Consider the following 26,008-nt stretch of genomic DNA (forward strand, 5'->3'; position numbering starts at 1 on the left):
GGTGCTTTACCACTTGAGTTACATTGTTCCCAGCCCTCTTTTGTAATTTGTTTGTTTGTTTTGAGACAGTATCATTAAGTAGCCTAGGTTGGCCTTGAATATACTAACATATGCCTCAGCCTCACAAGTTACAAGCCTGTGTGAGCTTGATTTAACTTATATCTAAAAAGTTAGCTATGAGTAGAGTGTGTGTGAGTGTGAATGGCTCACTGTGCTTTTGCCACAGCCTTCAACAAAGTTGAAACTATATATGCATTTGCCACTGCACATGGGTATGTTGGGGCTTCTTAAATAATTTGTTTTCTATTTACAATCAAATACTACTCACCCGAACTAAAGACCTTAAAATTAGAGGATTCTTTCTTGCCAAGGGAGTAATTAGCATCCGCTATTTGGATCTTCCACACCATGGCACATGGGAATCCATAGCTGTTCATCTTTAGAGCCTTGCCATGACCTTCATGTGCAGGTATAACTTTGCTTCCCCCAACAGACATATGCACTCTTTTTTTTTTTTTTTCCTTGCTTTTGTTTTTTGAGAAAGGGTCTCTATAAAATCCCACCAATCCTTGAGCTTGCCCAAGATCAGGCCACATAATCCCTCCAATTCCAGTCCACCCTGGATAGTTCAACTCCACCCCACATCCAAAAATCCCTATATAAAGTTCAGTTTCTCTGCTCTGCTCACCTGAGCAGAGATATCCACCTTCCCTCTTGTTCCTTTCCCAATAAATAAATCTCTTGTGTGAGGTTTGTTGTGCTATGTGACTCTATGGTATTCCTTGCCTTCCAGTCGCCAGCGTACTTTTATCTCATAGCCATAACACAATAAATAAAAATGGAAAAGTTAGATTATCTTATTTTAAGTTTTATGTCTCATCAAGAAAGTTGGAAATGCCTTGGGCCAGTGAGATGGCCCAGTGTTTAATGGGCCTTGCAGCCAAGCCTGCAAAACAGGGTTTCGTTCTCAGAACCTACAAGGTGCAAAGGGACAAATGTCTCCACCGAGTTGTCTTATGACTTCCACATGTGTCCACAAGAATACATACATCTTACACAAATATACATTAAAGGAATGTGTGTAGTGGAGTTGGAGTGTGCTGAGGTGTGAAGGCACTTCCCTCCACACCTGACCTGAGTGCTTACCTCAAAGCCTTAAAACCTGAATTCCATCTCTGGAAACATGGTAGAGGAAGAGAACCAATTCCTACAAGCTGTGCTTAGCATACATACCCAAATACATGCTTTTCTTGTGAAAGTGAAGGGCATGCTGGGGAGATAGCTCAGTCATGTGGAAATGCAACACAGGAATCCCAGGAGCTCACTGGCTAGCAGTCCCAGTGAGACCAACCTTAAAACCAAAAAACCAGATGAAAGGTTGGTTGACCTCTAACCTCGACCCAACCACGTCACCGTGTATAAATATAGGTTACTTATAACTGCCTCAAATATTTAGACTGAATTTAACACATAAATGAACAAGTAGAACCTTGAATCAACATTTTTTTTTTTTTTTTTTTTTTTTTTTTGCCTAATTCAGCTCCAGTTCCGTATACCCAGAATTCCCCATAATTAATCACAGGAGGCAAACACGCTCTGGGTCCTCGAGATACCTCGAGGGCTTGGAGCTCGTCGGTCCTCGGAGCAGGTTCACTGGAGCCGGAGGGAGCGAAAGCTGCAGCACTTTTCTGTTTTTCCCAGGACCGCCAGGAGTGAAGCGGACGCACATTAACACGTGATCAAACTAGCTGAGCCACCTGAGGGGAGCTGGGTCCCGCCCGAGCTTGGGGGCGGTCTGGCAGCCAGCATCCTCGCGCCGCCCCGACGCCACGCCCTCCGGCCCTCCCTGGCTCCATATTGCGCTAAAGCGGGCCGGACGGTGACGCTGCTCCCTCGTTCAGGTGAGGACTCGCACTCCATTCCCTTGTGGTTCTCTCACCGACCAGTCAGCCAGTTCCCGGTCTGCGGTCTGGCCTTCGTGAGGGAATGGTGAAGCCCCTCTCCTGTTGCAAGCGGGGTGGGCTGGGCCTCCGGGTGGTGGTATGGGTTGGGCCGGCTTGCCCCGCGTGCGGGAGGACTCAGAAGGCCTATTAGCTGGTTCTGTTAGGCCTGGTAGAGTAGGGTTGCCAGGGAGCTGTGACACCCCTCGGACAGGTGGCTTGAGGCCAGAAGGTGGCCCTGGTGAAACGCCTCCCGGGAGGCCAAGTAAGAACAGTACCGAAAGCCGGGTCTGGCTAGTGACCAGACTTTGGTGACACAGCAAATTTGGGGGGACTTGGGGAATTTATGCTGTACACCTAGGACAGAATTCACAAGCCTGGGATGTAAGTTCCGGCTTACAATTCTTAGGAACTATTCTAGGATGTAACATTCTAGATTTCATCCCTGGTCCTTGACCCGCATCAGCCTGAGGAAACCGAAGTGCAGAGGTGATGCAGAGGTGCACACGGTATCTTGCTGTCCCTAATTGCTGCCAGGTGACAGTGAGCCATTCTGATAAGGTAATCTGTCCCAATTACAGTACAAGTATAATGAGCTACCACTTAGACAAGGAAAACATTAGAAGCAGGTGGAAGAAGTAATTTTGCCCTTGCAAACTTAACACCACCTCTCAGTCCTCATGGTTGAATAAAGGACTGCCCAATCACGCAGAGGACTAGTCTTGTTTCTATGTTTTTATCCCGGTCAATGATTGCTTCAAATGGCCCTTCTGGAACCCACAGAAGCAGCTTTTGGAAAAGCGCATCTGTCCTTGCCTAAGTCATACTTCCTGTTTTTCCTTTTGTCCCATCCCCCCCCCCCCAGCTTCTTGTGTTCCTAGGCCTCTTGCCAATTGAGACACTCACTTAGAAAGACCCACCCTTTTATTAGCTGACTCACTGGGTGGAGATAGCTTGGAGAACCAAGAATGAAAGTTTTCCAAAGGTTGGAAACAGAATGTTAAAGGGAAAACAAAAGCTTTAGTTCACTCATTAGAGTCCTGTTATTTGAGCAGAATTGAGTAATTTGTTGAGTCACCCTGGGGTTTGTTTAGCTTTTTGCAAGTCTATAAGTCCACCCTTTGAAGTGACCACATTAACAGTGTTTAAAGGGGCTAAAAGGGCATTGAAAAGTAATCTGCTTTTTCGTTATTCCTTTTTTCTGCTTCAGTGTATGTGCTTTTAGTGAGATTGTCTATATAGAGAAGAAAATGGATCTATTTCTTTACTCAGATGCTCACAAACTACCTATGCAGTTTTCCATCTTGCTTTTTTTTCACTTAACATGTGTGGTAGATAGATGGATTTTTAAGGCTACTGCATTTTTAGAAGATGAATAGCACTTTATAGATATTCATGTGTTTCACTTGTCTCAATGTTTACATTATTTTTGACAACTCTTCATATTACAGATGTTACTATAATGAAGACTAGTACATGCATGAATGTGCATTTGTGAAGGTATTTCTATGACCTATATAGAAATGTAATTTCATTCTAGTATTTAATACTCTTCAAAATGCACTGAAATTGTTTCAAATTTTCATAACCTACTACCTAGTCTTTTGTTTATTTTTGTTTTGTTTTGAAAATCTTGGTATAATTTCTCTAGGCCCTTAAAGGTAAGATTTAATTTAGCAGCTAAAATAGTAGAACTTTGTCAATAGGGTAATTCATTTTGTTGTCTATGTATGTATATGCACGTGTGTGCAAGTTTGTGGGGCTGGTGCACATGCCACCATGTACATATGGTGGAAGTCAAAGGAAAATCTTGGACATGTGTCTCTCTTCCAGTCAGGTACACCAGGCCTGGAAACTTTTGGGCATTCTGTCTCTTTCTACCTCTCATCTCACCATAGGTGTGCTGGAATTAGAGACTTGAGCTACCTTGCTCAGCTTCTGCGGATTTGAACTCAGACCTTCAGGCTTTGGTAGCAAGCACTTTAGAATCCTCTCCCACCAGTCTCTCTCCTGTGATGCAAATAAGCTCTCACTCACACTCCCTCTCCCTCTCCTTCTTCCTACCTCTTCTTTCTAGTAACACCCCCCCCCCCATTCTCTGAGCTACAGTTTCAGCTCTTTAATCTTTTAAGAATGCAGACAGTTCTGCCTGGGGGACTAGAGATAGCTAGTAGGAAAGGAAATGCTTATATGCAAGTCTGAGGCTGCAGCTGGAACCCAAGTAAAAAGCTAAGTGGTTGTGCAGCCTCTCTGTAATCCCAGGGAGTCTGATATAGCTAGACTAGCTGAATCCAATAGCTCTGCATTCAGAGGGAGTCCTTGCCTCAGCAAATGAAGTAGACAGTGATCAAGAAAACGCCTGACATCAACTTCTGGTCTACATATACTATTATGGTTCAGGCAGGAGGCTTACAGCAGGTAGATAGGGGTTTGCTAAAAAGTTCTGATCTGAGGGCCAAAAGGAAACCGTCTCATACACTCCTTCTTTTCATGGCTCTTTATTCTTTAAAGAAATGTTCTTCCCAAAAGTTCTTTCTCAGAAAGCTCTCTTTAAGATTCTTCCTCAAGGGGCTGGAGTGGTTAAGAACCCTGGCTCCTCTTCCAGAGGACCCTGATTCAATTCCCAGCCCCCAACATGTCAGCACAGGACTGTCTGTAACTCCAGTTCCAAAGGATCCAACACCCTCACACAGACATACATGCAGACAAAATACCAATGATGATAAGATAAATATTAAAAAAAGATTTCTCCTCAAAAGTTCTTTATCTAAAAACTCTCCAAAGAAGTTCTCATTAAAAATTCCCTGAAAGTTCCTTCTAAAAATTCTCTGAGGTTCTTCAAAAAGTCTCCAAAAGTTCCTTATAAAAGTCCTCCAAAAAGTTCCTCCTAAAAAATTCTCTAAAAGTGCCTTCTATCCCTCAAGGCTTCTAGTTTTTATACCCACAGGCACATTTAACAACTCTTTGACAATAGAGCATGCATGTCTCTCAGAGCCAGGAAGGAGGGTAGACTCTTGAGAAAAGTCTCTCCCCTGGATGTGACTTGAAGCAAAATGTCCTGGCAAACTTAAGTCTCAGGGAACATGACTTGCAACAGGTGTTATTGCTGTTAACTCATTAAAGGGAACTTCTCAGCGCTATGTGAAAAGGAAAAACTACGACTATGTAGTATGAGATCCAGAGGCTGCAGCTCTTACTGCTGACTACTCCCTCCTATAAAAAGGAAATTCCTTTCTCTGGGGTCTATTTGAGAATATAAAGCACCCAATATATATTCTATATACAGCCAAATTCCTAGTAAAAATATTCTGGAGTTAATACCTAGGATATAAATCGCTACTTCTGTAATAAATGATAAAGGCTTAGCAATACACGTGTACATGTATGCACACATTTGCACACACATATACCTAGTGTACTACATACAAAAAGAAAAATATTTTCCTTCCTCATGAAGGAGAATTTCTTAATTTGTTAAACCCTTAAATAGCTAATGTACTCTTTGGTACTGTAACTCTTTGTGACCTTATTTCACAAGTTATTTTCTGACTTTCCCTTTCTGAGCCTGATCTTTTTCATTTGGCCTGATGACTGTTCCTTGGAAGCTTCAGTCTTGTCTGTCCTGATGACAAACAAGGACAGAGAAGAAGAAAGAAAAAAAATGTAGCCTCTTCTGTTTTTATAAACAGGTCTTTGGCTTCCAAGTCATTGAGACCATACTGAGTTATTTTTCTTATTACTGTGTTTGTGCTGGCACAAGCATATGTTCTTGTTTCTGTTTACGTGTGTGTGTATGCGTGCACATGTAGAGACCAGAAGCTGCCATCAGATGTCCTTCTCTATTGCTCTCCATGTTATTTTTTGAATCAATGTCTCTCCCTGAACCCAGTTAACTGATTGCATAGACTGGCCAGCAAACTTGGGGGAATCTACCCCACCCACTAGCACTGAGATTGCAAACCTACACTGCCACACCTGGATTTTCCATGGATGCTGGGGTTCAGAACTCAGATTCTGATAATGGGTGACAAGCACTCTACAGACTGAGCTATTTCCTCAGCCTTAGTCATTCTTAATGTCTTATAACTTGATGTTGCATGTACTGATCTATAGCTTCTTTAAATTTATCAAATTAGGAAATAGATCCAGAAATGCCAAAATATCCTGGTACCAATGTATAATAAACATTAACTTGGAGGTTTTGTTAGAAATACAGAATAGTAGGCTGATGAGCTGGCTTAAGGGGTAAAAGTATGTCCTAGTTTGTTCTCTACTGCTGTGATAACCATAAGTAACTTGGAGCAGAATGGGTTTATTTAGTCTTACATTTCCAGCTAACAATCCATCATGAGAGAAGTCAGGGCAGGAACTCAGCAAAGGAACCTGAAGGGAGGGACTGAAGCAGACACCATGGAGGAACAGTACTTACTGTCTTACTCCTCCTGACTTGTCAGTTTGCTTTCTTACACAAGTGCCTGCCCAAGGATGGCACTGCCGGCAGTGGCCCTCCCACATCAATCATCAGTCAAGAGCATGTTCCACAGTTTCACCTACAGGCCAGTCTGATAGGGACATTTTCTCAATTGAGGTTCCCTCTTCCCAGATGACTCTGACTGTGTCAAGTTGGTGAACCAATAACCAGCACAATGTGTTTGCTGCCAAGCCTGACTATCTGAATTTGATTCCCAGAACCCACTTAATGAAAAAAAAAAAAAAAAAAATCTACTCCCTCAAATGCATTTCAAAAAGAGGGTGGACTGGAGGCAGACACCTCACAACTTTTATCCCAGAACTATTAAATCAGTGCATTCCTCAGTGAATTCTTGGATGATGTGCATGTATGAAACCTGAGAATCCCACCTTTTGTTCATTGCATTAAAGAAAGGAGAGAAGGTTCATGATCACAGGCTTGAGGGCCAAGGCACTGAGAGTGGGTTAAATGAAGGAATGACCAATGATGAGAATGATTGCAGTCATAGAGATTTCACACTGGGGGTTAGGTGTTGGGACTGGAGATAAGACGTGGTGGTGGTGGGGAAAGGTCTGGGGGCATTGGAGGATGGGAGAGAGAGAACTGGGACATGGGATTAATTCCCAGCCCCCCCCCCATGTGACAACTATCCTTTAGTTCTAGGAGATCTCGAGTGCTCACTCCACGGGCACTGGACAAAGCATGCACATAAAAAACAACCCTTTTAAAAGAGAAAAAAAGTTGTTGATTATAAATCGCAGTCAGTACCAAGGAGTCTGGAATGTTTGACCAGTAATTTTGTTGTTTTTTTTTTGTTGTTGTTGTTTTTGTTGCTCTGTTCTGTTATTTTTTCTCTGTTCAACAGTCCTAATTGGCCTGGAACTCACCCTGTGGACCAGGCTGGCCTCAAACTCAGAGATCTGCCTTCCTCTGCCTACTAAGTACTGGGATTAAAGGTGTGCACTACCACTGCCTAGCTTGACCTGTAATTTTTTTCCCCTGATTTTACTGGGGTCTGAATCATGCAGGCTAAGTGTACACACTCTAAGTTACGTCCAAAGTGTACACACTCTAAGTTACGTCCAAGACCCCGCCAATTTGATACTTCAGAAATAAGTCATTGTGGATTTGGGGTCTTAGGAGTAGTTTGTGGAAAGGTCAGCTAATGATGTTGTCTGGTGAAATTGGAAAGCAAATAGAGTATGAGCAAGAGTATGAATGAAGTAGTGATCCTAGTGAAGTAGTCACGGTGCTTCAATGAGACCTGCTGCAAGGACATGCCATGAAAAGAGAGTTGCAGGAAAAAGAGGAGAATCATTTCCATACATGGATAGAAACAACTGTGTTACTTCCTACACTAAAATATTGGGAAATTTAAGTAGTGACTCTGGTGACAGGTCAGTGTTGGATTGTGCTGGTAGTATGTATGGGTAATTCTACACCAGACTTGACTACACTACACTTGACTGCTTTCTGTTTTCCTCATGGTACAGGGCATCAAACCCAGGGTGTCATGCCCAGGGATTATAGGTGTGAGTTACCATACTTACCATACCTGGCTTTTTCTTCCTTCCTTCCTTCCTTCCTTTTTTTTTTTTTTTTTTTTTTTTTTTTTTTTTTTTTTTTTTTTTTTGTTTTTTGAGACAGGGTTTCTCTATATCTTTGGAGCCTGTCCTGGAACTAGCTCTTGTAGACCAGGCAGGCCTTGAACTCACAGAGATCCTAGTGAAGTAGCCTCTGCCTCCCCAGTGCTGGGATTAAAGGCATGTGTCACCAATGCCAGCTCCATGCCTGACTTTTAAATAGCTTTACACACTCAGTCTACCACCTGATTGCACCCCTAGTCCTAGTCATGTCTCTTAGTCTCTCATTTATTGTGCGATCCATCACAATGGCACACATACACCCCTTCCCTTGTACTTGGTATTTTTCTACTTTCTGCTATTCCATGTTCAGCACTTTTTAGAACAGTGCTTTCACCTTTACTCATTAATATACTCTTCATTTATAATACTGTTTTAGGTCAGCCTTAGGTGCCATTAATGGTTTTTTTACAGAGATCTGAGGCTTGCTGGTTAGGCTAGTCCGGCTGGCCTGTGAGAGGGTATTTGCATTTTTCCATCTCCTCTTGGATGAATTATAAGTGTGTACCATCTCATCTCGCTTTTTACATGATGCTGGGGATTGAAATCAGGTCCTCAAATTCCATAACAATTGCTTCAGCTTCACTAGGCTGCAATTGGAGGCTGTACAGAGCAGATGGTAAAAGGAAACATTTAATAAGCTTTGCATATACCCTTAATATCCACATTATTTATACTCATATGTGTATGTGGAGGTTCTTTGCTGGTCTGGCAACTGCCTAGCCCCAAATAAACACAAAGATGCTATATTAATTATAAAACTGTTAGCCAATGGCTAGGGCTTATTGGCTAGCTCTGTCTTAATTATTAACCCATAACTACTAATTTATGTATTGCCATGTGGTCTTGACTTATCAGAGCATAGCTGGACCTGTTACTCCTTGTGGTCTACATGGCATCTGACTGCTATTCTCTGCCTCCTTTCCACGAATTCTCCTTGTCTCCTAGTCCCACCTATTTTCCTCTCTCCATTGGTCAAACAGTGTTTTATTCATCAACCAATAAGAAAAATATATACAGAAGGACTTCCCCCATCACACACATGCACACACACACACACACGCGTGTGCACGCGCACGTGTGTGTGTGTGTGTGTGTGTGTGTGAGTGAGAGAGAGAGAGAGAGAGAGAGAGAGAGAGAGAGAGAAATGGGGAGGGTGTGTGCATGCTTCAGCTATGTGTGAGAAGGTGAGAGGATAACATGGAAGAGTCAGTTCTTCTATCATGTAGATTCCAGGAATTGAACTTAGGTTATCACATTTAGAAGCAAGTGCCTTTAATCCACTGAACCATCTCTCTAGCTCCATTATCCATATTTTAATTCACACCATAATACTGTGTGTAGGTGTCTGTATATCTTAAGATGTACAAGAAATTAACAAAAGAATTGTTGTTGTTGTTACAGAATGTCATACCCAGGCTATCCCCCTACAGGCTACCCACCTTTCCCTGAATATCCTGTAAGTATTCCTATCAAAATACTAAAATCATTTGTATCTTTTATCCATTTGTTTTCAGTCCTGTTGTCCTGCCTAACAGCAAATGGAGGGGAGGTATGAGACATTGAGTCTAGCTTTTTGGCCAGGGAAGAAGTTTATTGAACAAAGAAAGAATCTCTTCCATTCTTAAAACCATTGTCAGAGTGACTAAGATCCACAACACTAATAAGCTTTGTGTGTGGCTTAGTTACCTTTTCCTTTAATCTTATATAGTAAGTCCATTGTATTGCAGAAGAACCATGAATTTCTCTCTAAGATGGGGACAGCTGTGTCATATTTCCATATGCCATGGCAGTGGAGGGATTTATTAGTTTGGTTACCTATTTCTGAAAGTTTGGTATCATAGAACATGTCTATAATCCCAGCACTCAGAAGTAGAGGCAAGAGGAGTAGGAGTATGAGGGGAACCTGGGCCATGCAGAGAAATAATGGGGGAAGGAGAGAGCTAGTTCTGATTCACATAGAGAAATGGGGTACTCTTGTCTGCCTCACATAGAATAAATGTAACTGAGTTCTGATACAAATCCTAACAAAGTGCAATAGGATTGACAAAGTAATGTAAGAGACTAGAACTGATAAGTTTTTTAAGTGGAAAAAAAAATGCCCTAATAGTTCTCTCTCTTATTTTTTAATGAGTCATATATTTCTATGATCACATATCCACTTAAAATGTTTCTGATTTTCCCAGCCTGCAGGCCAGGAGTCATCTTTTCCCCCTCCAGGTCAGTATCCATATCCCAGTGGCTTTCCACCAATGGGAGGAGGTGCTTACCCACCAGCACCAAGTGGCAGCTACCCAGGAGCTGGAGGTTACCCTACACCTGGAGGTTATCCAGCCCCTGGGGGCTATCCTGTTACCCCACATCCAGGGGGTGCTCCAGCCTATCCAGGAGGTAAGTTATATGGGCCATGCAATTAATTAGTAGTGACTTGAAATTTGTTGAAGTGTTCCTACCCTCATCATTATTTCTTGTGAGACGTCAGAGTTACTCTTAGTTAAACATGGACAGCTAAGACTTAAGTGAAGATTCTCATGACTAAGAGAGCTGGAAGACTCTAAAATCTTCTCCTGTAAAGGGAATTGTAGTAAAGTTCTCGATGATGAAAGGCCCTTGTAGAACATTCCACTTGATTATCAGTACCCTAACTGATTGAGAGGGACAGGAGCAGTGGTTCTCAACCTTCTTAATGCTGCGACCCTTCAATACAGTTCCCCAACCATAAAATTAATTCATTGCTACTTCACAACTGTAATTTTGCTACGGTTATCAATCGTAATGTAAATATTTTTGGAGATAGAGGTTTGTCAAAGAGGTGGTAACCTGAGGGTTGAGAACCACTGGGCCAGGGAGATGACTCAGTGGGTAAAAGAGCCACTGACTGCTCTCACAGAGGACCTCGCTTGGGTTCCTGGCAACCACATGGCAATTCACAGTTGTCTGTTCCTCCATTTCCAGAGGCTCCGACACCATCTCCTGTCTCCTGCATGAATGTGTTGTGTTGATAATGCATACAAAACACCCATATACATGAGAGAAAAATAAATAAATCTTAAAAACAAACAAACAAAAAAACGACAGAAGCTTTAGTTAGCATCATGCATTACCTTTAGGTTTTAAGACCACTTTGTCCAGACTAAGAAAAACAGTATAGGGACTGGAGAGATGGGTGAGGAGTTAAGAGCACTTGTTGCTCTTGCAGTGGACTTGGGTTCCATTCCAACACCCACATGGTTTACCTACCATCCATAACTCCAGTTCCAGGGGATATACTGCCTTCTTCTGACCTCTGAGGATGCCAGGTCTTCTGACCTCTGAGGATGTGTGGTGCAAAACACAAAACAAAAGGAATAAATCTAACTTAAAAATAATTTTTTAAACTCACCATAGTGATTTGTGTTATAAATTAAATGTATTGTAACTTTTGTGTGTGTGTTTCTTTTTTTTTTTTTTTTTTTTTTTTTTTCTTTTTCTTTTTCTTTTTTTTTTGAGACACGGTTTCTCTGTGTAACCCTGTCCTGGAACTCATTCTATAAGTCAGGCTGGCCTTGAACTCAGATCTACCTGCCTCTGCCTCATGAATGCTGGAGTTAAAGGCTTGCACCACAATGCCTGGCCTGTACTAAAACGCAATTAAAATTTTTTTATTTTGTATTTGTGTATGTGTGTGTGCATGAGGGCCATGGTATGTTTGTATAGGTCAGAATCAGTTCTTTTCTTCCACTATGTGGGTTTTGGGGATCAAACTCAGGTGGCCAGGCTTTTCAGCAAGTGCTCTTACCTTGTAATCTTGTCTTTTTTTTTTTTTTTTTTTGAGACGATGTCTCACTCTGCATCCCAGGCTGACTTGGAACTCACTTTGTAGCTCAGGCTGGCCTGAAGCTCCTGGCAATCCTCCTGGTTCAGCTTCTTGAGTGTTAAGAATACAGGTATGAGTTGCCACAAATAGCCTATTGAAATGTTTTTTTCTAATCCTTTTAGGACAAGGCTTTGGAGCCCCACCTAGTGGAGCAGGCTTTTCTGGCTATCCACAGCCACCTGCACAGTCTTATGGTGGTGGACCAGCCCAGGTTCCAGTACCAGGTATGTTCGAGTTGTCTAGAGAGAACCTGTCTTATGATTTTGTCAGCTTTTTAGTTGTTGAGCAAACTTGGATTGTATTTGAGGTAGTCTTTAGGGAGAATTTATATAATCCTGTAAATAATGTTAAGTATATGATATCATAGAATATCAATTTGATGTGAGATTATATTCAGTAAAATGGAGATGAGGAACAATTTTCTTCTATTAACTGGTCTGTCCTAATGCCAAAAACAAATTCTTAAAGGAACCACTCCCAGGACTGTACCCTGACAACCATTCCAGATGGAATCAGAATTAAATCTAGTTCAAGGGCTTTTGTCTTGTTTTGTTTTCAGGTGGGGAGGAGCTAGATACATACTCAGCAGTTGGCAGCTCGTGCTGTTCTTGTAGAGGACCAGAGTTTGGGCAGTTCACAGCCTATAACTCCAGTTCCAGAGCATCCTCTACAGGCACCTGCACACTCACATGTGCAATTTAAAAATTAAACTGTTTATTAAATATATACACATATATATGTATATACATATATACATACACACATACACAGATACACATATATACATACATACATACATATATATATATAATACCTATTAGGATCTTATTAAAAGATGTATGTCACCCAAGTTGGTTTTTCATTAATAAAACAATATTTAAAAGATTGTCATTGGCCAGGCAATGGTGGAGCACACACCTTTAATCCCAGCGCTTAGGAGGCAGATGCAGGCGGATCTCTGTGAATTTGAGGCCAACCTGGCCTACAGAGTGAGTTCCAGGACAGCCAGAGCTACACAGAGAAACCTTGTCTCAAACAACAACAACAACAACAAAAAAAGATTATCTTGGGGCTGGAGAGGTGACTTTTACTTAGTGGGTTAAGAACACTGGCTGCTCTTCAAGAGGACCCAAGTTCAATTCTGGTACCCACATGGCAGCTCAGTTCCAGAGGATTGAACACCTCTTCTGGCCTCTGCTAGCAGTGCACAGACATACATGTAATCAAACACTCATACACAAAACATTAGATTAAAAAGTTACATTTAAAAAACATTTCAAGTTAGTTACATAAAAGATTATCCAAGTGAAGGTTATGTATGGGATTAGGAAGAGGTTTGTCTTCTTATTTTGAGACAGTGTCTCACTCTGTAACCCAGGCTGTCCTGGAATGTTCTTAGTAGAATGGTCTGGCCTCAGACTCACAGAGATCCTCCTGCCTCTGCCTCCAGAGTGCTCCAATTAATGGCATGTGCCACCATGCCCAGCCAAGACATTAATTTTAAAGAAATTACATGAGATATCATTGTTATCCCTATTTTGCAGATGAGAAAACGGTATCGAAGTAATAAAAACAATAAACCCCTTTGGTTAGTAATGGGCAGCCAGGAAATATCTGGGATTAATGGCGTGAGCTACCAACCCTGAGGAAAAGGTTTAGAAGCATGGAGTGGAGGAAGAACAAAAGAAAATAATGTATATGAAACGAAAACAGAGGGTAGTTGTTTTGAGATACACAAGGAAAGATATGGAGACACAGATGTAAACAGAGAACAATGACTGTATGTGCAGAAGAATATACTGAAACCTGTTGTTCCATACCTTAAACAGTACCAGTGAGTAGCATAGATGACTGTGTGCTTCTGTGTCCCTGGTGATCAATATCAATGGTTCCCTGTAATCTATTTTCTTGCTTGTTTTTTACGGACAGGTGGCTTTTCTGCAGGGCAGATGCCTTCTCAGTACTCTGGAGGACAAGCTCCTTACCCTAGCCAGGTACTTTTACTTCTGTCTCCTTAAGTTTTTGCTTCTACCCTTAAATTTAGTGCAGATACCTGGAACTCATTGTACCGAGTAAGGGTGCCACTCCTTTATGAGGCAGAGGACGTGATCTGTCACAGTCCTGACAGATGTAAACTTTACTTTCAATGGACCCTGTAGTCTTTGGCCCTTCTGCTTTAAGTGGTGTATGATACATTTGGTATGGAGCAGCTTCCGGCCTTCTCTCAGGTGATGCTGCTGTCCCTCTGTCCTAGAGAGTGCATGTGTGCCCTCCTTGGTCGTTAGTGTCTCTGCTTTCAGCAGCAATTGTGACTGTGAACGTGGGTGGTGAGTGGGTGGTATTTCTCACACTTCTGGGGGGTGATTGTTTTCTGTTACATCCTTTATAAATTTCCATTCTTCTTTCAGATCAATACTGAGTCCTTTTCTTCCTATCCTGCTTTCTCTCCTGTTTCTCTGGATTATAGCAGTGATGTGAGTAGGGACTGCCAGCATTCTAGTTGCTAGGTCCTTTATGTATTCTGACATTTTTTTCTTGGAACTCACTCTGCAGACCAGGCTGACCTCAAAATGTAGCAAAACCCTGCCTCAACCTTTTGAGTCCTGGGATTGAAGGTGTACACTACCATGCCTAGCCTTGTTTCTGATAGTTCTAGGGTTGTATCTTTGTTTCCCCTCAATGCTTGACTGATCTTTAAACATGGGAGCTAGTTATGTCTATTGAAATTTCTCAATAGCCCAGTAAGGTTTCCCATATTTGAAATTTTCTCCCTACCTCTCTCTATATAGTTCCCTATTTTCATACTAATTTATTAATTGCTCTATGCATGTCCTCTGCAAGTTGCTAGAATACAATTGATAAGCTTGGATCCTTCCCTTTATCTTGACTTTTAAATGACTTCTGTGTTATGTACTAGTGAAGGTCTGGCATTTTCAAGCTTGCCTTTGGCCAAGGTAAGAGAAGGACTGTGGACCTGGGAGAGCGACTCCCCAGTGATCTTGTTATGTTAGGGTTACATTGGGGACTTACAGAGTTTGAGAACCTTATCCAGGACTGCACTGTTAGTGAAAGACTACAGTGAAACTAGGTGTAGTTCTTCTGACTACATAGAGAAATTCCTCTAAAACCACAGTAAATTGCATTTAACCCCCTTTTAAGATTATTCATATTATAAATCTGTAGTTACTTTCATTGTGAAAGAGAATTTTGGTTTAACTATGAACATTGTGTGTATATTCATGTGCATGTTCGTGTATGTGTTCATGCATGTGTGTGAACACAGGTACCATGGTGTATGTAGAGGTCAAAAGACATCTTGCAGAAGTTGGTTTGCTCCTTCCATCATGTGAGTCTCTGGGAATGAACTCAGATTGTCAAGTTTAGCACCAATGAAGTGGTGGGGTTTGGATTGTATGTATGTATGTATGTATGCACGCACACACACACACACACACACACACACACATATGTGTGTGAGTTTCTTTTTACTTCTTATTCATTCCCTTCCTCTACTGCCCTCCCCAACCCTTCCTATCCCTCTCATGGTGATCCTTTCCCTGTTCCTCTATCACTCTTTATCTTCTGCTTCTCCTCCATCCACTCCTTTAAGTTCTCTATTCAGGGTCCTTGATATATTAAGTGGTTTTCTTGTTTTTAACCTACAGAGTAACAAAAGGGGTTTTCACACACACACACACACCTTTTGATTTTGTTCATGTCCCTGCCCTTGTTCCTGTTGTCTCCTGTGTTCCCATTTGACTTTGCTATAGTAGAACAATTTTCATTTTTCCTTAAAACTACTTTGGATATATTTGTTTGTTCTCTGCTTACATTTCTGGCTTAGACATTAGTGTGGAGTAACTGCTAAGCCTTTTTGGCAAAAAAAAAAAAAATGTTAGGGTATGGATTTATATATAAGTGGGAGGAATTACTAGCAATAAAGATACGTCCTTGGGTCTGGAAGGCTTAGTGGAAGTGTGCTTGCCACCATGCACAGGGCCTGGACTCAGTTTCCAGCACCATCAGAAAAAGGTTTCTTGCTCTTGCTAGCACTGAGATGCCCATGTTCCCTTCTCCTCTTTTAGTTTTTTGTCCCCCAACAAATATTGGGGTTATTTTTTTGTTTTGTTTTGTTTTTCGAGACAGGGTTTCTCTGTGCTGGTTGTCCTGGAACTTAGTCTGTAGACCAGGCTGGCCCAGAGATCCACCTGCCTTTGACTCCGGAGTACTAGGATTAAAGGCGTGTACCACCACTGTCTGCCTGGGTTATTCCTTTCTTTTTCTTTTCTCTCTTTCTTTGTTTTTTTTTTTTTTAATATTTGTTTATTTTATTTAATGTGTGAGTGTTTTGCCTGTAGATATATGTGGGCACCCAGTGCGTGCCTGGTATCTGCAGAGGTCAGAAGAGGGCGTCAGATCCCCTGGAACTGTAGCTACAGATAGCTGAAAAATGAACCTGGCACTGTGTGTGTATGGTGTGTGTGTGTGTGTGTGTGTGTGTGTGTGTGTGTGTGTGTGTGTGTATACACACAATTTTTTCTTATTTTACATTATCGATCCCAGTTCTCTCTCCCTCCCATGCCGACCCCCCTCCCATGCTGCCACGCCCCTCCCAACTCCACAGGGAGGGTGATGCCTTCCAGGAGGGATCATCAGAATCTGTCAAGTCATTTGGAGTAGGGACTAGGCCTTCCCTCCTGCCTCTAGGCTAAGGGAGTATCCCTCCATGGGAAATGTGCTTCCAAAGTCCTTTTGTGCACCAGGGATACATCCTGGTTCCACTGTCAGAGGTCCCTTAGTCTGCCCAGGCCTTCTAACTGAGACCCACATTCAGGGGGTCTGAATCGGTTCAATGCTGGTTTCCCAGATATAAGTCTGGGGGTCCATTAGCTCCTCCTTATTCAGGTCAGCTGTCTCTGTAGCCCGGTCTTGACCCCCTTTCTTATCACTCCTCCCTCTCTGCAACTGGATTCCAGGAGTTCGGCTCAGTGTTTAGTTGTGGGTGTCTGCTTCTGTTTCCATCAGCTACTAGATGAGGGCTTTGTGATGGTGGATAATAACCCTCTTCCTCCTTGTCTTTCTCTTCCTCTTCCTCCTTCTCTTCTTCCTCCTCTTCCTCCCTCCCTCCTCCTCCTCTTTTACGGCACTGGGAAGTGAATCCTGGGCCTCACACTTTCCAGTGTGCTACCACTAAGCTACAACCCCAGCCATTCTGGCTTGGTTTTTGTTTGTTTGTTTGTCTTTTAATATAGCATATGAAGAATATTGTGCCTCCCAGAATCTCAAACCTCACTTCCTTTTTGTGCGTTTCTAATATGTTTGTTTCATGTCTTGGTAAATAAGTAAATCCCATATAGGAAATAGAGAGAGATTACCCACATTACATTGTTAGTGCGAAAATTCACTTGGGTACTCGTGTGTACTTCATTGATTTCATTTTTTCTTATCTTTAAATCAAACATTATTATTTATCTCTTACTGTCCTGGAAGTCAATCTCTCATCTCCCTCTTCCTCTCAAAAAGAAAGTTAAAGCATAAGAAGGTTGTAAGTTGAATTTCACAAATTTACTCATGTCTCATGCAAATTTTGATGTGTGGCTCTCTGCTAGTAGGAGACAAATAATGTTTGGAAGGGGGCTAGGTCTTTCTCTTCAAAATGAGGCCTGGTAATTAATGCTTATAGCCTTGCATACAGGTGAAGTCTTCAGGCTGCCTATTGTCCAAGCAAAAATCCTCACATGAACTTTATACTCCTTTTGCTATCAGCCTGCTGCGATGACTCAGGGCACCCAAGGAACAATCCGACCAGCCTCCAACTTTGATGCTATGAGAGATGCAGAAATTCTCCGCAAAGCAATGAAGGGGTTTGGTAAGAAAATGAATTTTCTTTTTATAACTATAAGTAAAGTGAAGCTATGTGATAAACGAAGTCCTGTGCCAACTTGCACCTCAGTTTTATCTGGTGCCTACTGCCTTCCCATCCTTATATAAATATATCTATGACACTTCCAGGGACTGATGAGCAAGCAATTGTGGACGTTGTGTCTAGTCGTTCCAATGACCAGAGGCAACAAATTAAAGCAGCCTTTAAGACCATGTATGGCAAGGTATGTCTTTTCTCTTTTAGTGAGAAGTGGCTGGGTCTATTCCATAGGGTCTGTATCCATGTCAGAATAGACACTATATATATATATATATATTTTTTTTTTACTAATACTGTGGGGGAAAGGACAGATAAATAGACTTCACAGACTCCAGAATTCGTATCTCTTCAAAGCCTTTTTTACTTGAGAGTGGTTCTTCACCTCTCCTCATATGCATCTTGTGTGTACTAGTCACTCAGGAAACAGTGGATATGGCCCCCACCAAGATCTACTCCTTACTTAGTCCCTGTTTTTTCTTAGCCATTGGTCGTCTTCCACCCTCTAATTTCCGCTGAACATGTCCTGTGGTATAATTATATGGAGCTGGTCTTTTATACTTCTCTGTGCTTGTTTCCTCTTTTTGCATGGCAAACAACTTCTTCAAGATATGACCTTAAGTACTGTGTGCCTCTCATTACTTGGCTGAACCTTCTAATGTGGTCCCACAGTAAAACTTTGTGCTGTTTCAGGTCTCACTGCCAGCTCTCAAAACCTGTGTGCGTCCCTTCTGAGAGCCATGCCGTTCTCTTCTATGGGTACCATTCTCATTTAAACCACTGTAGTGCTAGAGTACAGTTTGCTTTATATTGTCTTTTTAGATATTTATCTTTCCAATGAGATCAAGATGATAGTGATTTCTGTTTCTTTATAGAACCAAAAATTGTTTAAATATTCATTTTTTGTGTAGGTGAATGTATACATGTGTGAGTATACACATGCCATCATACGTGTATAGAGGTCAGCAGTCAGTTCTCCTTCCAACATGTGGGTTCCAAGGGTTGAACTCCAACGGTCATATTTGGCAAATATATTTTATCCATCCAGCATTTCATTAACCTTCATTTTGTTGTTTTGGATTATTCTTTTTCTAATCATACTTCTGTCTTTGTATCTAGTATAGTAGAAGAACTGCATCAAGGATTTAAGTGTTTATAGACACAATGACTTTATTATCAAATTTAACAGATTTACTCATTTCTCCATAAGGATTTATGTGTTTCTGAACTGAATTTAATACTCACTGCTTAGTATATCACATTAGTTTTGAAATTTTGACTGTCATTGTGCCAGTTCCATTTCATTTTTCCATAAGATTCAAGTGAGGCTGAATAGGTAGCTCAGTGGTTAAGAGCACTCACTGGCTGTTCCTCCGGAGGACCCAGGCTGTCTGGTCTCTGCACCCACCTTATGTAACTCCAGTTCTGGCAGATGAATGCCCACTTCTGGTCTCCACAGGTACAGCAAGCATTGGTACTCAGAGGTGCAAGACACCTATACACATAAAATAAAAATAAAAAAAAAAAAAACTCATGTGAGATAAGATATAGAAATCTTATGTATCAGCTGGGCAATGGTAACACACACCTTTAGTCCCAGCACTCAGAGGCAGAGGCATGTGGATCTACAGAGCAAGTTTCAGGATAACCAGAGCTACACAGAGAAACCCTGTTTCAAAAACAAAACAAAAATCAACAACAAAAAGAAAAATCTTATGTACTTAATTTTCATGTCATTAAACAGGATTTAATTAAAGATCTCAAGTCAGAATTAAGTGGAAATATGGAAGAACTGATCCTTGCCCTGTTCATGCCTCCTACATACTATGATGCCTGGAGTTTACGGAAAGCAATACAGGTACTCTATCTTATTTTCCATGATTGTTCTGTATTGCTTAATATATAAAGCCTCACAAATTTTGATAGTTTTGAATTTTCAGTGATAGATGAGACAAAATATTGTGTCATCTGAAATGTAGCTTAGTTATCTCCAGAGACCTCCCTTTGCTTCTGTGTAATGCCCCTCCCTTCATTTCATATAGGGAGCAGGAACTCAAGAACGTGTATTGATAGAGATTTTATGCACAAGAACAAATCAAGAAATTCGAGACATTGTTAGATGCTATCAATCAGAATTTGGACGAGACCTTGAAAAGGACATTAAGTCAGATACCTCAGGACATTTTGAACGTCTCCTTGTGTCCATGTGCCAGGTGAGTATAGTATAAATGTGTATGTTAGTGGAGGGAACATACATTTGTACCTGAGCGTACTTCACTAATAGTTAGCTTCCTGAATTATTGCTGTCTGTCTGTAAGAGGAACAGTACAGAATACAGTGAATGTATTTCTTGTAGTTATTACTGAGACTTTGTTCTGTGCATCTGACTTTTGTAAGGAATAAGAAAATAACTTCTTTTAGATTTCATGAAATTAGCCTGAGGCTCTGCAGCAAAAGTGAAGAGGAAAGTCTGTGTCAGCTTAGCTGGTGTTCTGTCAGTTCATTTGGACCATCGGAAGATGTTCAGGCTACAGTGAAACTGTAAGGGGGGGCCAGAACCATGGGCAGGAGTATAGAAAAGTACTGCAATTGCCACCTTCCTTATTCCTGATGTGCACAGAGGGGACAAGAAATGCTACAAGAGAGTATTTGGAATACTGTTAAAAACAGTGAGATGAAGTCAATGTATTATAGATATGACAAAGACTAACACACTGATTGAGTACTTGCTGAAGTTACTGAGTTACTTGCTGCCTGCTAGTGTACAACAGGACAGGATCTCAAGGGATCTAAAAGTGGAGGAGGGGGTCTGAGGAGCCAAGGAAAGATAGTTACAGAAAGTGTTCAAAAAGTGTAGTGGATATAGAATAGTGTTCAAAAGCTGGAAGTATAAAAAATGAAAAAAAAATTGGAGGGACTAAATTTGAAGAGTAAACTGGGATTTAAAAAGAGCAAGAGGGGAAGGCAGGCATAGATGTTTAACGCTTAAAAAAAAGGTGTGCTGGGGGGGCGGTTCTTAATTGGGCTTGTTTTTTATGTGGGGTCCATGACCCATCTCTTAACTTTTGTAGGGTGGGAAGAAGGAAATCTTTAGCATGAATTCTGATAGGTCTTAATAAAAACCTAGAGTCAGGTGTCTGGGGAGAAAAGCTGAAAATGATCTGAAACTCAGAGCACCCAACCACAAGAGTTCTTACCTCTACCAATGCTCAGACCAAAGGGGTGATCCTGTCCTCAGACTACTTAGACTGCTCCTCTGACTGCACTGAGCTCCTGTCTTCTTCTGCCTTATATTCCTCTCTCTGCCCAGCCATATCACTCCTGTCTCCACCTCCCTAGTGCTAGGATTTTAGGTGTGGGATCCCAAGTGCTGGGATCACCTTTGTGTGAGCTCTGTTTCTCTTTTAAACAGATTCAATCTCATGTAGCTCAGGGTGGCCTTGAACTAACAGATTGGTCTGCCTCCTGAGTGCTGGGAATAAAGGTGTGTACCACCACTGCCTGGCCTCTGTAGCTAACTAGTGTGGCTAGCTTTGCACTTGGACCTTCAGGCAAGTTTTATTTGTTCGAACATAAACAAAATATCACCACAGATGTCAATTCTTAGAAAATGCAAACTATACTATGTACTTAAATCCAAAGAATAATTTTAATATTTTTCCTGAGCACCTTTGAAAGAGTATTTTATTGTTTGTGTTTTGGAGGGAGTGCTAGAAGTTGCAGGACTTGCTTACACAATAGGCAGGCACTCTGCCTCTGAGCTTCAGCCCCCCCTTTTGAACACACTTCACTGCATTATATCCAATTACCCATGTGTAATATGACTATACTATTCCTCATGCCAGATGCTCCTTAAAAGAGACTTGTCTAGCTTTCTGTTTTTGTTTTCTTGTCCTTGGGGTAGAAGTTAGTTCATGCATGCAAGGCAAACTGTCTGCCACTGAGCTATATCCCCAACCTCATAATAAATATGTGTGTATTAACAATATACTTGGCTCTAAAATCTTACATAGTCCCTTCTTAGAGTGAAATTCCTTAAGGGCAGAGACCTTGTCTTTGGTGTCCCTGTAGCTTAACATAATGCCTGGTACAAAGAAAGTGCTTGGTATTTTAGAGTTTTATAGGAATGACACTCCACAGTATGTTTTGATCTCAAATTCCAACTAAAGAAAATTATACTTTTTGCATTTGAGTGATAGTTTATATTCCCTTGTTAAAGACATTTAGTTGTAATTTAGTGCTCAAAGTCCTGAAAACCCTCACTTTAACCTTATTAAACCATGACCATGTGTTCCCAAATCCAAAGCTAGCTATAATATTGATTTGGGAAAGAAAGGCATACATGGCAGACTTGGTGCATTCACCTTCAATAAGTTACCCCAATAAATTCCAAAGTGACAAGATTGAGGAATGAATTTTACTTCAGGTCCCTGTCTTTCTCTAACAGGGAAACCGTGATGAGAACCAGAGTGTAAACCACCAGATGGCTCAGGACGATGCCCAGCGCCTCTATCAGGCTGGTGAGGGGAAGCTAGGGACAGATGAGTCCTGCTTCAACATGATCCTTGCCACCAGAAGTTTCCCTCAGCTGAAAGCCACTATGGAGGCTTATTCCAGGGTATGGACTCCTCTGAAGATTTTGTGTCTGTTCTGAGATCTGAAAATGCCTGACTCTGTAATTTTTGTTTGCAGATGGCTAATCGAGATCTGTTAAGCAGTGTAAGCCGAGAGTTCTCTGGATATATTGAAAGTGGTTTGAAGACCATCTGTAAGACTCTTATTTTTGCACTTTGCCTTATTTTGTTTTTAATGGAGTGATTACAGTTAATGTAGTCTCCCTAAAATCTGCTTAGGCAGAAACTGGGTACACCTTGTATTTTATATAAAATCCTCTGAATGTTAATGGTGTGATCAGAAATTATTTTTTGTTTGTTTGCTTGAGATTGTTTGGCTTTCGTTTTTATATCTTTGTTGAGTACTGCAAGAAGACCCCACTTATTGTAGTCCTTCCTTTTAACAAATGAAGAAACCCTAAGAGATTACCAGTACTATCTGCCTCCTGAGTACACCTCCATTTGCAGCTCTCAGAACACACCATACAAGTGCTTAACACAGTGCGATGCTTTGGAGTTAATGTGTTTGTGGTGACCTGACACCTTGATGTATGGGAATTGTGTCCTCATGGATACTACAGAAATAAGGAGAGTATTACTAACACCTTAATGCTGAAAATGTTAGTGTGATAACTGGGTAAAGACAATAAAGTACAGTGTATACCCTCTGCCATCTGTAGGAACTCACTTTGCTAATTTTCCAGTGACTCAAGAGTTTCAAATGCTATTTTCAAATCTTTGACAATCTGTTTTCCCTTAGATGCTATTCATAACTTTTTCTCAGCCAAATAATAATCATTTTTGTTTGTGAATGGTGCTGGGAATTGAACCTAGACAAGTACGCTACCACTGAACTATATCCCCAGCCCAAAAATTTTTTTTAATTTAATTTTATTTACTGTGTATGAGAGAGTATGTGATGTGTATGTTAGGGATGCTATGGCATGCATCCAGAAACATCTACCTTTAATTGGATTTGGGGGATCAAATTCAGGCCATCAGGCTTTTACAAGTTGTTTTTTTTTTTTTTTTCTGCTGAACCCTCTATCTAGCTGGATCTCAGAGATGTATTCCTAATGCAAAGAATTCTGATTTCATTATTTCTTTTAGTAAGATCTTACTTAATCTGGGGCACACTTGCTATGGATTTTCATACTGAAACATGTAAAGAGCCCAATTAGCACACCTCTAAAGAGGAAGTAGGTTTACTGGATAGAAGAGATCCTCTGGAAGTGATTCAGCTGAGAAGTGTGCTGAGAAGAAAACAAGAGTAAATCATCATCAACACTTCCTATTTCTGTATAAAAAAAAAGTCAGCAGGCTAAAGTGAAGCCACAGCCTGGGCTGACTAGTCAGGCCCCGGGCGCCTTTCTAAAGTATGTGTGTCTTGCAGTGCAGTGCGCCCTAAACCGCCCTGCCTTCTTTGCTGAGCGACTCTACTATTCCATGAAGGGCGCTGGCACAGATGACTCCACCCTGGTCAGGATTGTGGTCACTCGAAGTGAGGTGAGACAAGGCAACACTCTTCTATGTCAGATTGTACTTGATTTTGAATGGTGATTTCTTCAATATTCTTGATTTTGAACCCCTTAGGAATGATGCATCCTTCATGTGAGATAGGTTTTCAGTAGTAAAACAGACTTTTGCCCCTCACTGAAGACATCACAAAAGCTTTCCTATGTGAAAAGGCCTGTGGAGAGTATAGGGTTATAGGAAACTGCAAGGTCTATCTCTCTAGCTACCTAGCTAAATTTCTGAGGAGACTGGGGTCTTGTTAGATTGTTCAGGCTGGTTAGTCCTATAGGCTTTCTGGCTTGCTCATTTATTGACTGATTTTTGCAGTGCTGGGACTCAATCTAACTGCACACTAAGCAGTTATTCTGCCATTGAGCTAAGCTTGGGTTCTGGTTTTTTCTTTTGCTTGGTCATATAAGAAGTAAAAATACCTATGTGGATTAATCTGTTTGAATATCAATGTTATTATTCTTATTAATTATAAAATAATCTTTAAATTTGTCAGTTTTTGCTTTATATAAATATAGGCTTTACAGAACTCATCATGATTGCAAAATATGTCAGAAGTTTCTTTTTAAGGCTAAATAACAACCCACTGTATCTGTATATGACTATTATTTGTCTGTTTGTGCATGCCTGGCTTACTTCTACCTTTTGTGTTTTGTGCGTGATGCTGCTATGAGCATGGCATACACTATTCCCTTCAAGTTCTTGCTTCTTCATTTGGGAATTTAGCAAGACATGGAGTTGCTGGATGACACTATAATTCTATAATTCTCACCAGGAATGTACAGTGTTACCATTTCTTGGCATCCTTACCACCATTTAGTATATTATACATTTTTATAAAGCTATCCTGTTAGCAAATAATGTATATTTTATAATGACTAGTATCTGGAGAATAATAGCTGAAACTGGTACCATGTCTATCCATTGTTTCCAAAGCAGCAAATGAGGTCCTTGTTGATGGTGTAGGCCTCATCACTAGTGTGATCTATAATTTGTTTACCCTTCCCCATTCTTATTGTTATGGTATTATTAAACAAATGTATTTTCTTGTAACAGATGTTTTTCTGACCTACCATTTCTCACAGATTGACCTTGTTCAGATAAAGCAGATGTTCACTCAGATGTATCAGAAGACCCTGAGCACAGTGATTGCTGGTGACACGAGTGGGGACTACAGAAAGCTGCTTCTGGCCATTGTTGGCCAGTGAGAGTGGTCTTTGTTTTGTTTGTTTCTGTAATGAATGAAGCTCTTCAGAGTTCATCCTTGCAAGCAATGAGACCTGCATGCAGCAATGTCAATACCACCTAACCAGAGTAGCTTTTTACTAAGGACTGTGTCAGGGTAATGTGCTTGGTTTGCACATGTTACTGCCTTAATTCTAATGTTATTCTTTTTTCTTTCTATACCCAGTCAGTGTAAAATCTGTATCAGTGGTGTACTAATTTTTGCACCATTTGTAAAGTTCATTCTCACTGCTTTTATTTTAATCAGGATTTCAAATTGAATAAAAATCACAGTAATCTCTAATTCTGTGCAATGTTAAAATTTTTTGAAGGTTCATTACCTCTAGTTCAAAAAAATAAGAGAATGAGAATGGTATGTTTTAAAACTGATGCTGGTCTGTTTTGATTTCAAAACGTAATTTTCAGTTCAGGAACATAAATACTTAGAAGCCACAGTAACTACCATCCAATGGCTGAAGTTCCCTGGTATGGATGGAGTAAGACTCAACTGTTTATTGTAGGGCTTAAAAGCTATATGATTCCTACAGTGGGAGGAGTACCTTGTCAAACATCGCACCATGCTGACAGCAGTGACCCATGCAAGGCTGACTTCAAAACTGCTGAGACCCCATGTGTTACATTGTCTTGGTAACCAGAATGCTCCTGAGACTATCAGGAGCTTAACTGGAACATAGGAAAGTTGCCTCCCCCTCCACAGCTCAGTCACATCCGTTTGTTTTGAGACAGGATATTATTATTGGAGCCTTGGCTGGCCTGAAACGTGCTGTATAGACTAAGCTGGCCTCAAAAAACTCAT

General features: G+C 41.0%; 1 protein-coding gene across 2 annotated transcripts; it reads left to right on the forward strand.

The window, feature by feature from the left end:
- Window positions 1-1,739: 1,739 nt before the first annotated feature.
- Window positions 1,740-25,495, forward strand: Anxa7 (annexin A7). Of its 2 annotated transcripts, XM_051174508.1 has the most exons (14): window positions 1,740-1,901; window positions 9,459-9,513; window positions 10,241-10,445; window positions 12,033-12,134; window positions 13,840-13,904; window positions 14,319-14,384; window positions 17,677-17,779; window positions 17,923-18,017; window positions 19,575-19,688; window positions 19,873-20,043; window positions 22,278-22,448; window positions 22,523-22,598; window positions 23,837-23,949; window positions 25,053-25,495. In XM_051174508.1, the coding sequence occupies exons 2-14, from the start codon at window positions 9,460-9,462 to the stop codon at window positions 25,173-25,175; spliced, it is 1,458 nt and encodes a 485-aa protein (XP_051030465.1). In that variant the 5' UTR covers window positions 1,740-1,901; window position 9,459; the 3' UTR covers window positions 25,176-25,495. The 2 variants fall into 2 exon arrangements, with proteins under 2 accessions (XP_051030465.1, XP_051030466.1); XM_051174509.1 differs by lacking the exon at window positions 14,319-14,384 and having other exon boundaries at window positions 1,741-1,901.
- The last annotated feature ends 513 nt before the right edge of the window (window positions 25,496-26,008 follow it).

Source organism: Phodopus roborovskii, unplaced genomic scaffold, assembly GCF_943737965.1.
Source record: "Phodopus roborovskii unplaced genomic scaffold, PHOROB, whole genome shotgun sequence".
In the NCBI taxonomy this organism is placed as follows: domain Eukaryota; kingdom Metazoa; phylum Chordata; class Mammalia; order Rodentia; family Cricetidae; genus Phodopus; species Phodopus roborovskii.

Coding starts and splice junctions, on each gene's coding strand:
- Anxa7 (XM_051174508.1), top strand. CDS start 9,460: ATGTCATACCCAGGCTATCCCCCTACAGGCTACCCACCTTTCCCTGAA. Junction 10,446..12,032: donor TGCTCCAGCCTATCCAGGAG/GTAAGTTATATG, acceptor TAATCCTTTTAG/GACAAGGCTTTGGAGCCCCA. Junction 12,135..13,839: donor AGCCCAGGTTCCAGTACCAG/GTATGTTCGAGT, acceptor TTTTACGGACAG/GTGGCTTTTCTGCAGGGCAG.